Source organism: Epinephelus fuscoguttatus, linkage group LG19 (assembly GCF_011397635.1).
Source record: "Epinephelus fuscoguttatus linkage group LG19, E.fuscoguttatus.final_Chr_v1".
In the NCBI taxonomy this organism is placed as follows: domain Eukaryota; kingdom Metazoa; phylum Chordata; class Actinopteri; order Perciformes; family Serranidae; genus Epinephelus; species Epinephelus fuscoguttatus.
Genome location: NC_064770.1, coordinates 1,205,625 through 1,218,124, shown reverse-complemented (window position 1 = coordinate 1,218,124; position 12,500 = coordinate 1,205,625). Strand labels below are relative to the sequence as shown.

General features: G+C 41.3%; 2 protein-coding genes across 4 annotated transcripts in view; both read right to left on the bottom strand.

The window, feature by feature from the left end:
* LOC125878861 (nitric oxide synthase interacting protein) overlaps positions 1-12,500 on the bottom strand; it is a 44,604-nt gene that overhangs the window by 6,703 nt on the left and 25,401 nt on the right. For 2 of the 3 annotated variants that reach the window (XM_049560321.1, XM_049560320.1), the window contains exons 7-10: positions 10,428-10,544; positions 9,072-9,142; positions 8,873-8,981; positions 895-7,100 (exon numbers count right to left, since the gene is read on the bottom strand). In XM_049560321.1, coding sequence (XP_049416278.1) covers positions 7,014-7,100; positions 8,873-8,981; positions 9,072-9,142; positions 10,428-10,544 — 384 coding nt within the window. In that variant the 3' untranslated portion in view covers positions 895-7,013. Of the gene's footprint in view, positions 1-894; positions 7,101-8,872; positions 8,982-9,071; positions 9,143-10,427; positions 10,545-12,500 lie in introns of those variants that run through there. The other variant, XM_049560322.1, reaches the window with a different exon arrangement.
* The window catches only part of LOC125878859 (uncharacterized), a 265,428-nt gene that overhangs the window by 227,669 nt on the left and 25,259 nt on the right, over positions 1-12,500 (bottom strand). The window lies entirely within an intron of this gene.

The following is a 12,500-nucleotide window of genomic DNA, read 5'->3' as shown; positions in this document are numbered from 1 at the left end:
CTTTTTTCCTACTTGCCCTGCTGGGCAAGTACTTCTCAAATCTACTTGCCCCATCTAAATTCTTACTTGCCCTGCGTAAGAGGTTCTTTTTCTGGCTGTGTGGTGCATATTATTCGCTCATGACTTATATCTTACGTCAGCAGAGACGCTCAGCCAATGGAGGCAGCAGCACATAAAAAAGCAGCACACTGCAACTGGCCCCTCCGAGGACAGAAACAGGAGAGGAAATACACGATTACAGGCCTGGAATTAAGTCACTTTTAAGGCAAGGCCATTTTGGCCTTTGATAAATAGAAATTTATTCACGGCCAAAATGTGGGGCACCAAGGCCAAAACCAATGGCGCAATAACAATATGTGCTAACTACATTGAATGAAGACAAAACAATATATGTGTTGAAAAACAGTACTGAGTTTATTAAAACTGGGTGTGCATGACTGGGGATATATCTCGTTTCTTGTTTTGATTCATGTCCCTTATTTTTTAAGTCTTTGAAATCTCTTTATTCTTTTGTTATCTCCTAGTTATTAAGAAATTATTATTAGAAGAAAATTCTTTATTGTCCTTTCTCAGCACATTACATACATTGAAACGAAATTTGACCTCTGCATTTGACCCATCCTACTGTATACACTGGGAGCAGTGGGCAGCCGCAGTGCAGTGTCTGGGGACCAACTCCAGTTCTTTTGCCAATGCCAGTGGTCAGGGTCACTGACAGGAGTATTCACCTAACATAGCCTACATATCATATTTTTAAATAAATCCCCAATATTTAATTTGCCTTTAAAAAAATCCTCTTCCTTCATTTAATTTGACAATGTTTATTGTATTGTATTGTATGTATTAATTCACTACAGGATCTTGTATGTTCTTTAATGTGTGTTCAATTTATTTAAAAAAAAAACAAAAAAAAAAAAAACGTTTCGGTGAACCCTGCAGCAAAGTGAACCCTCTTCCTCAGAGAGTATCTTTGCCTCCCAGTTTGTTCCTGGTGACAGAGCAGAGTGATCCGTCTTTCTTCTCAGAGGATTTTTGTCCCATGAGAACAGGCAGCGTGCTGTTCTTATCTATCGCTCTGCTCTCCGTGTCCGCATTTAAAACAACTTTCGCTGGCGATTTGACAGTCACTAGAAGCACATTATGACCCTTTATAAAAGTTTCTGTGTGGAACCTGTGCTCTACATGAGCTAATGTTAGTGGGTAAGGACTGAGAGGCTGTCCAGTATGTGTGTGTGTGTGTCCGAGTCGGTGCTGCTTGCCCGATCGGGCATGTCTGTGCAGGATCTGCTGGCCTGCCGGCAATTTTTACTTGCCCCAGGCATTCAGGCAACCGTTAATGTCGGACCCTGTGTTTCAGGCTGGTAAGCCAGAAAACCTCCGGCCACAGGTTAATGTGCTTTAAGTTGAAATTACTTTAGATGCAGATGCTGTAGACTAGTTATTGCAACCGCAGCAGTTCGTTTCACAATTTATTAGTCATACGGTTAGAATTAACTTTGGTTTAAGATAGAAAACTGGTGTATGAGGCCTCTATTTTGTCTCCTCCCTTTTTTCTTTTTTTTAACTGTAAGCATTACATATGTGATCAAGGTATATTCTAGGTCGTTGTTGATCAGAGACCACTTTATATTTATCAAATTTTTATGACTTCTTTTAAATTAATATAGGAAAGTGGTGCACTTTGCTTTAACCCCCCCCCTCTTTTTTTTGTGATTACTATCAGAGTAAACAGATGGCTTAATGTCTGGTCAGCAAGGTTTGTTTTTTTGTGCAACCTAGGTTTGTTTGAGAATGACTTTGACCGGAGACCTATTTTATTTATTTATTCTTTATTTTATTCTGTCATATTTTATTCTGTCATATATCTTTTTTATAACTACTTAGCCTAATAGAAAAAGGATGCAAGAGGCGCTCTACCCTTTTCTTTTCCACTATTAATGTGAGCATACGGCTAGTGTCGATTCAGTTCCTATGCATTAGAGATGTAACGTGCATGTTCGCACGCTTACTGGCGGGCGCGTCCTTAAGACCTGTGTGAATTTTCTACAGGAGCTATTTTTTTTTCTCTCTCTTCTGTGCCTTCGGGCCAAACATTGCAAACTGCACATGCACGCCTGTGTCTGAGGGACTATTGCTGCTGCTTTTCCAGGCAATGAGCAGTATCACCGTGAGTTTTTCAAAGTGCGGTAATCAAACACGGTTTTAATGATAATTGAAATTTGAAATGGTAATACTAACCGTCGAGAATTTTACGGCAGTTTATCATTTTACCGCTAATCGTTACATCCCTACTATGCATGTAACCAAAGTTTATTTAAAGATGGTGCTGGCCAGCGTCATCTTATTTTGTAACATTTCTAGTTAGTAATGTTTCTGACCCATACAGACTCGGACTGGAGACATATGCCACTTCTGAAAGCCACAGGTAGCTAGTGGATAATTTATTTATTTATTTTTTCCCCAACCTAAGAGTAAATTCCTTATCTCTTGCAGATGGAAAATTTGGTTCTGGTTTTTGTTTGTCTCTCACCAAAGCCTTGCTGTTTATGTAAAACTCACTATACCATATCACATATTCTATGTTTTGAAAGTCCCTGCTTGAGTAGACTTATAGCTCATATTCTCCAGACCACACAATGGCTAGAATCTGGTTATGAATAGGCCTTTCAATGTAATGTCGTGGAATGTCTGGGGCCTAAATTCGCCAGTTAAGCGCACTAAATGTCTAGAATTTTTTTAGACATGAAGGAATTTCGATTGTTCTTGTCCAAGAAACACATTTGAAAACAAATGACATCGATAGATTTCATAACAGGTTTTATAAATGTGTCGCTTACTCTTGTTGCAATCAGGTCGAAAGGTGCAGCTATTTTATTTGACAAGAAATTAGGGGTCAATATTGACAGCTCTGGTCAAGATGATGCTGTAAGGTTGACATATGTTTGCATTACAATTAACAAAGTCAAAATATGCCTTGCTTCAATTTACGGTCCAAACATTCATGACCCAAGCTTCTTCAATATGGTTTCTAATATGCTTCTGGACATGCCAAACTACCAATTTATAATTGGGGGTGACTTCAATCAGGTGTGGGATATAACTACAAAATCTAACAGTTAAGAATGAAACTTTTTTCTCTGCCAGACATAAGACATACTCAAGAATTGACTGCATATTTGTCTCCTCACTTGAACCAATGGATCAACTTTACTGATATACTTCCCATCATAATATCTGACGACGCCCCTGTGATGTACAACTTTCAAATCCAGCAGAGCTCCCGTAAACATACACACAGGTGGCGCTTCAATACAACGCTACTCCAGAATTCTACTTTTTTAAAACGATTGAAAAATAATCTATAAGTATTTCTAGAAATCAATTCTGAGACAGCGTCTTCTCCCCAAATACTATGGGAAACAACTAAATGCTTTATAAGGAGGGAATCCTCTTCATTCGCATCCTATTTAAAGACATCTAGAAAACACAGAATCGTACAACGATAAAGTGAAATACAGACGATAGAATCTGACCAAAAACGTAAATTCTCTGACCAAACCCACTCAACCCTTCTGGCTTTGAAATCTGAACTAAACAATCTCCTTAAGGCCAAAGCCGAATTTATAATTCACCAAACTAGAAAAACGTACTATAGTCAGAGTGAAAGTTCAAGTTCAAGGCCAGATTAAAACACAATGAATCATCTTCTACAATTAATGCAATCCACACCATGACACTCATGACCCAGATGAAATAAATGACACCTTTAAATCATTTTATTCTCATCTCTACTCAGCTGAATCCATTCCCAATCTGACTGCCCTTCAATCATATCTGTCAGAGCTTAAATTACCCTCACTGACAAATTCTGAGGCAGAACAACTTGAGTTGTTGCTCTAAGTACCACTTACTCTCGTAGAACTTAAAGAAGCCCTCAATTCGATGCAAAAAGCCAAATCGCTAAGACATGATGGCCTGCCCCAGAGCTGTTCCTTGAACTGTGGGATACTATTGGGCCACTCCTTTTAGACTCAATAAATTTTGCTTTAGTCACTGGGTCCTTTCATCGTGACCAAAATACATTGGTCATATCGGTACTGCTTAAAAAATGTAAACCTCCTCTGAGATGTGGCAGCTATAGGCCAATATCTCTGATTACAACAGAACTAAAACTCTTTGCTAAAGTTTTAGTTAGAAGACTTGAGAGATTAGTGGGCAAGCTAATTCATCATGACCAAACAGGTTTTCTAAAGGGGAGGCTGGCATTGGACAATATCAGACGCCTTTCCATATTATGCATGCATCTGAATCAGCTGAGGAACCAGCAGCTGTATTCAGTTTGGATGCACAAAAACCCCTTTGATAGGGTGGGCTGGGAATACCTAAGGGTAGTTCTGGAGAAATTTGGATTTGGAATCAATTTTATACTGATGGCTAAAACACTTTTTTCTAATCCCTATGCAGTTGTACAAATAGGTAATGTGATGTCTAAAACATTTCCCTTAAAGCGTGGCACTCGTCAAGGCTGCTCACTGCCTCCACTGCTTTTTGCACTGTCGTTGGAACCATTGGCACAAGCAATTAGACTAAATCATGGTATCTCACTTATCTGTATTAAAGCTACAGAACATAAAATTTTGCTGTACGCATATGATGTATTACTGTATTTCATGAACATCGCTAGTTCCTTACCTCAAATAATTCAAGTCTTTACCCGGTTCAGTCATTTTTCTGGTTATAAAATCAACTGGGATAAATCCCTTCTAGTTCCCCTAAATAATGCAGCAAAACAGCTTACATTACCAGCTATTCCGCATATTCAGTGGCATACCTCTTTCACATACTTAGGATTGATCATAACCAAATTCTCTGATATCTCGCATACTAATTATAATAAGATTAAACTCGAAATCTCATCTGATATCCAGAGGTGGTCCAATCTTAAAATGTCATTGCAAGGCAGAGTCTCAATAGTAAAAATGAATGTCCTTGGACAACTAAGCTTTATTTTTTTTCTATGATCCCTGTTCCCCCACCAGCTAAATATTTGATGAATTATATCTCCTGATCGGTAAATTCATTTGGAATGGCAAAAGACCTTGCATTCAGTTTCACATACTTCAGCGCTCAAAGTCCTCAGGAGGTCTGGCTGTATCTGATTTCAAGCTGTATTACTGGTCTTTTCATATAAAGACTTTGGCAACTTGGCGTGACAAAGAAGCAGCTACACCATGGCATCAGATAAAACAGGAACTAGTAAAACCACACAGGCTGGAAGATGTACTGTTCTGTGGAGTGAAGCCTGGGTGAGCACAAAGAATGTTTGGACAAGTTATTAGCAATCCGTTACAAATCTGGTCTGATGTCCAGAACCACATGGGTTGTAACGTCAAACTTTGCAATCATTCCTCAGTTTGGTTTAAAGGCGCCATACGTAAGAATGTGGCCAATGTGGTTGCTGCACTCAAATTCAAAATACTGCCGCGAGTCGTGTTCACCCCCCCTCCCCTACAGATTCGAGGTTGCTGGACAGCGGCACGCTGGAGACTGACTTGTTTGCCCACGGGCGGCTGCCGTGGCAGGGCCGCGTCGCACATCCTTGATCTTCTGTTTTCCAGCGGACCGTTCGAGCAAGTCCAGCTTCTCTGCTGCTAACGCTGCTGCCGCGATACAGCGGAGGAGGAGCCGGCTGCTAATGCTATGTACCGGGACACTGCTAACGCTGCTTGCCGTGCTGCTAACCTTTGTTTCTCAAAAAAAAATCAGTCGGGTCGATGACCCACCTGCACATGGGCTACAATGTATGACTGAAAATGAATAACAGTTGAAAGTATTCGAAATGTCCATCCCCGTCTAGCTATGATGCTAGTTAGTGCCGTCTCCACTGTTCAAAAGCATCTCCTATATAGACCCTCACTTTGCCTCGAGTTTTGTCTTGGCATTTCTGGGAATCATAACGAGGTCGTTTGGGTTTAGTCGCACCGTCAGCCATTGTAGCCCAGTCGTAACTGTAACTGATGCTGAGACTCTACTGACTGTGTAACTGGTAGACGGCGGTGGGTGGTGCAACAGGCCAAAACACAAATTCAAAACATAAACATGATTTGCGGACCGTAAAACTTTTTTAAAATGCAAATATTCTGGCTGTACTATTGTTGTCGGTGAGATCAGTATGTTATATTAACATTATTCCTTAGTCTCTGTGACATATTAGGATGAATTTATGACTATTTGCTTTAGATTTCTTACATAGCTCCTTTAACTATAATCTACTGCAGGGCACTGGCCCTTATTTCAATGATAAGTGGTCTTCTGGAGGAATGCATAGTCTTCAAGATATGTATGATAGAAATGGACTGCTTTCATTTCAAAGGCTTAAAGAGAGGTATTCTCTTGCTGGATTTTCTTGGTTCCTCTACCTCCAATTGAGATCAGCAATTCGTGCCCATGAAGTCCCCTGGGACTCCCCTCTACCCTCTCATCCATTAAGCACTTGGGTTGAGCCTAGATCATCCTATGCTATCCCGTTAAAGGGGGTTTTTTTGGTGAGTTTTTCCTTATCTGCTGCAAGGGTCCAAAGGACTCGGGATGGGAATCGAGAACCAGTTCCTGTTAAGAACTGGTTCCAACTGGTTCAATTCATCGACGTTATTAGCCTTTATGCTTAACGATTCCCTTATCGATTCTTTTCATTATGCTGAATCTATGCTCGTCAGTCAGCCGCATGTTCAACAACAAAGAAGACGTAATGGCGGAGAGACAGAAGTGGTCAAAGCTGTGGCTTCACTTCACGCTGTTGTTAGCCTCCCTGGAGCTGCTAGCCCGCTGTGGAGCTTTGGTGCATCCCCGCTCCAGATGGATGGCGGGCGGGGCGCTGTTGTTGTTAGCCTCCCTGGAGCTGCTAGCCCACTGTGGAGCTTCGGCGCATCCCAGCTCCAGATGGACGGTGGGTGGGGCGCTGTTGTTGTTAGCCTCACTGGAGCTGCTAGCCCGCTGTGGAGTTTTGGCGTATCTCAGCTCCAGGTGGACGGCGGGGCGCTGTTGTTGTCAGCCTCACTGGAGCTGCTAGCCCGCTGTGGAGCTTCGGCGCGTCCCCGCTCCTGTTGTCGGATTTCATGGGAACACCAAGGATGGTAAGGTGAGGGCAGTTAGTTGATTTGCAAGCTATTTGTTGTTATAATATGCAGGGCTAGCTGCTGTGGGCTGGGATTTATCTCTATATCACCAGCTAGGAGTAACATTAATGACAACTCATTGTGGCTGTTGTGACACAGATAACTGTATGCCAATGCTGGCTTATGACTGTGAAAGCTGCCATTAGCTTTTTGTGTGGTTAACAGTTAGACGGCGTCGAAACATTTCTATGCGGGAGGAGGTGTGGGTTACAAACAACAGGAGGTGATATCATTAATTCACAGGAGGAATCGATAAAGAATCGGATCGATAAGCAGAATTGATAATGGCATTGATAGATAAAATCCTATCAATTCCCATCCCTACAAAGGACAGAGGGATGTCGTATGCTGTAAAGCCCTGTGAGGTAAATTGTGATTTGTGATATTGGGCTTTATACATAAAAGTGATTGATTGATTGATAGCATCCAACATTTATAATCACCTGGCCACAAAAAATGCCCAAACTCTCGGGGTGACTGAGTCCTGGAATCTTGACTTGGAGGGACAGGGCTCTGAATGTGACTGGGACAAAATCTGGTCTAATATATTTATTTCATCCAAAAATCCAGCAAATCAACAAACACTTTAAGTTTGTGCACAAATTTTATGCCACACCCTACAGATGTTTTAAAATGAAAAGTATAGACAGTCCAAACTGCACTAAATGCAGCCAGAATACTGCAGGTACATACCTTCATATTTTTTGGGAATGCCCCTCAGTCTCTGATTTTTGGAGTACGGTGGCAAAGTATCTGAAAAAAATTTGAAATTTCCAATTCCTAAACAGCCTACTTTGTTACTATTCAATGATGATTCTGCCCTAAGTGAAAACATCAGGTTAGCCCTTAGGAAGATCATATTTGCAGGTTTAACTGCTGCCAAGAAGACAATAATTCACTTAAGGTTTTCTCCTGAGTCTCCGTTGATTAAAGAATGGATGAATCATTTCAGGGATATCACTGTCATAGAAAGATCACTAGCCGTAATTCATAAGGCCCGGGCATCCTCTGTGGAGGCTTGGGTTGCCCTTATTGGTGCTCTTTGAGATCCACATTTTCTTGCATAACTAAAACTGATTAAAGAACTTAATAGTATAAGAAAGCCTACACACAGAGTCTGCCCACTCTGTCACATGAAAGTTGATCTTTGGTACAGTTTTAGTATAGTGTTTGTCTAAACTTTTGTTTTGTCTTTTGTGTTTGGCGTTATTATTTATTACTCAATGTACTTTTATTTCTATTTTTTTTTGTCTTATTTCATTTTCCAAGGCAATGGTGATATGTATAAAGTTATTTGTTTTGTTTGTCTTGTTGCTACTAACTGTATTCTATGTACAATTATTCCATGTAACAAAAGGCAATAACAAGTTGATCACAAAAAAAAAAACAACAACAACAGGTACTACACTAATTTATGGAGCCGTGCAAGCCACCCCATGGTCAATGACACAGTCACCTTAGTATTTCACAATAAGAAGCCTTGTGTTAACAAATGAAGTGATTCTGTGCACGCGGGCCTTGCTGCTGCTATTGTGTCTACAGCAGAGATAACTGAGCAGCAACCACTTGCTGTCTAAAGGCACCATAAGAATCGTGTCAGTCTCCTGACCCCTGGATTGGATTATTAAAACCATTTTTGGAATTCATGGAACAGTTACCACCACCACCTCTACCTCTACACAGACGTGCATACATACCCTCTGCAGTGGTATGATGTCCTTGTCAGTCAGTTTGTCTCCAGTCACAGGATCAATCATGTCCTTCTTGATCAGCTTCTCCACACACTCCTGAGTGACCACAGCACCCCTGAACACAAAGAGTGTGTGTCAGTGATCCCCTGAAAGAGAACACTCAACATGTGGATGTCAGAGTGGAGGGAGACGTGTTGACACTCACGAGGGGCGCAGAACGGCACAGGGGACACTGTTGCCAAGGACATCTCTGGTTACTGCACATACATACCTGTCCTGTAGAGACGAGACAGGATTATACTATTCTACTGACAGTGTAGAGGAAATACTCTGTTCACATCACATAAGATAAGGTTTGAGCGTGATGTCATACTTTCCTAAATGTGAGAAAGAAGCTGATTTGCTGCTTCGTGAGACTTGTTGAGGGTAACAAAAATATATAACAACACCAGACGTATCCTTACATCGCTGGAATGTGCTGTAGAAAACACACTTTGAGGCCATACCTACATTAGTACAGGCATATTTGAAAATAATTACATTTCAAACTGGATTTCACCTTCTGCATCACTTTTACAGTATATCTTTTCTTCCCTTTTTGTGGTCAAACAACGCACTTGTGAGTAACATCATCTGGTAAGATGTGGTTGCATTCTCAGAGACAAGACAATATTCAATTTTCAATAAACTGGTTTCAGTTCAAGTATAAAACAGGGATCTGGGGAAACAACATCAGGGAACATCAGGGAAATGCTCCCTGCAAGGCTGGCAGTAGGACTCTGGCATACCACTGACAATTATCAATCAAGTTTTTTCTATTCAGGCAGATGTGTGACAACAGAACCTGAAAGATAAACTAGAATTACTGCCCCACAGTAGAATGTCTTCATGAACCAGTCAAGTAGCAGTTAGTTTACATCCATGTCTATCCAGACTCACACGTAGCCATGACAGTAAACAATGCTTCAAAAATGGATGTTACTGCAAAGGAGCTACAAACTGTAAAACATAGATGCTTCACACACATCTTCCCCCCAGCAGCACAGAGGATCTATACAATCAACAGTGTTTCAAGGTGGACACCCAAGGTTAGTGTCACCAATTAAATATCTGACCAAATGTCTGCCCTTCTGATCCTGACCTATGACTGAGTAATGGCCAGAAAAGTGTTTTTGCAGAACATTATGATGTCACAGTGAAGTTGATCTAGTAACTCTTTATGGTTAAACTGCAATCTCACTGAACATACTTTTATCAGTGGCACCAAATTATTGACTCTGCTTTTTGTTTCAAGTTTCAAGGTAAATAACCTGATTTAAGTTTTGCAAAAATCATCATCAAGTGGGTTTCACCATTAGTGTTGCTAAATGTATATTAGCAGTAATGTTTGGTTAAGTTAGTTTAACAAGTTATCTCAACAATGATTTTTATAATGATTTGTTAAACAAGGATGGTCACAGTCATGAAGCCTGGGTGCCACTGGTGCATGAGATAGGATTGTAGCTGTAAACACTGAACAGACTGTACGATGGTGGACGACAAGGTGCTGAGGTAAACTGACCTGGCGGGTGAGCAAGGCCACTCGATCCAGGCTGGAGTCCAACGGGGTAAAGCGCACTGTGATAAGCTCATTCATCTTAATGGGTCGTCCTGACATGGGACATAACACAGTCTTACTCTGACAGACAGGAGGGGAGGACAGAAGAGGGGAGTGATTAAAAAAAAGTGACGTCTGCAATCCATTTCACTCAGCATTACCTCAGCTGAGCAGTGGAAAGCTGCGACTGCTTCATGATAGTCAGCGATCAAGGGTCAGCCTGCCTTCAAACAGGCTGATAAACAAAATAAACAGAAAGAGCATATCATGACATCAGCATGTAAAGCCAACAGGTAAGCCTGGCAACAACTCAACCACACACACAGTGAAAGGACATAAACAAGTTTAGACATGGAGCTGAACAAATTCTTGCTGCTGTACTGGTTTATAATACATAATACATAATATTACTTAAACTTTTATTATACCATTCACATTAGTATCTACAACATTGTTATATTCTCATTCACTCACTTCTAATTGGGTTAACATTACCTAAGGGCTTGGCAGACAGGGAGAGAGGATGTAATGTCTGGAGGCTGCATTACAATAAAGAGGTATCATTTTCTGGACCTACCAGACTGTTGTTTCTGTTCTATTATGTAAGGGATAATGCCCGACGAGGTGTCCATTATCAGAAATGAATGGACGACGCGGAGGCGTGAACCGTCCGACGTGAAAAGTCCATTCATGGACTTTTGTCCATATAGCACAACTAGCCACTTGTAGCACAACTAGCCACAACTTCAGCGTCTCGCTGTCCAACAAAGGCAGCCTATGAAAGCTGTGCGGGGTGTTGCGCAACATCCTTTTTTTGCGTTCGGGAAAAAGGTCAGTTTATTTGAGCGCTCCAAAAACTCCGGTAACACTCCAGGGGGTAGCACGTAAAAGACTCTGTCCCAAACTCTGACTCTTCTAGCGTAACTCATACACACATACTCACTTACAGTACCCAGCGGGGCAGCCCTCCCCCTCTCTGCTCCAACACTGACTGACAGCTGACTCCACTTATACCACACTCACCACTGCCCCAGGGTCGCTACAATATGCCAATTACAGAGATAGCACTGGCGATCTGAACCGGTCAGCGGCGGAAAAAAGCACTTTTAATGCGCAAACTTAAAACGGGACGCATTTGCCCCCGTTACCATTTTAGCTCGTTTCGCGGCTCCCAGCTGCATCCGCCTCCCTCAATACTGAACCAATTTTAGAATTAGTTGTGCCCATGAATCATACGCACACATACACATGGGGAAATAGAGCCCAGGTTGAAAAATACCAAAGATATCCTTTAATTAATTTCTTATTCTTTAATTATCTGTCAGGTGTCCTCTGGGCGGGACCATCAGCCATCCTGGGACCTTTTCTCTCTTTCTCCTTTTCTGTTTCTCTCCTGGCTATCGGTGTTTCATTACAGATGTCTTGGATCTGGATCTCTGTCCTCCAGGAGAGTCAGCCTATCCTCCTGTCTCTCTCTCTCTCCTACAATGTGTTGTTTCATTCTACCTGTGTAAATGATGTGCTTCAGTTTTGCCTCCTGCCAGGGACGTGCAAACGTACATGCTTAAGTTGACCAAGCAGCAGCCCATTTGCCCTCTTTGGCTGAGGAAGAGTCTCCTTAACAGCTTCAAATTTGCCCTTTCGTAGAAATTTATTAGACATATCTGATTTTCTTTGTTTATAAAAGATGACGATTGAGATAATAATTTAATTACAGTTATCTTAGAAGGTTTTCATACATGTGTCATATTTAAAGTGATGCAGAAATGTTTCAGGTCCTAGTACGATCACCACTTTGACTTTTACACACAAGTGAACAGGGCGCTTATTCAAACATGGAGTCAACACGTTAAACTGCAATAGGATGAACAAAAAGGGGCGTACATCTAAAAAGGGGCTAAACTTTCTGACAGAAGGCATAACCAACCTGCAACTAAAGACTTATCAGTGCTCTGTTACAGTATTTTCTATGAATTCAATCAGCTTCTGTGAATACTGAGATGTTAAAATTACTGATAGTAAACCAGCATACAGAAA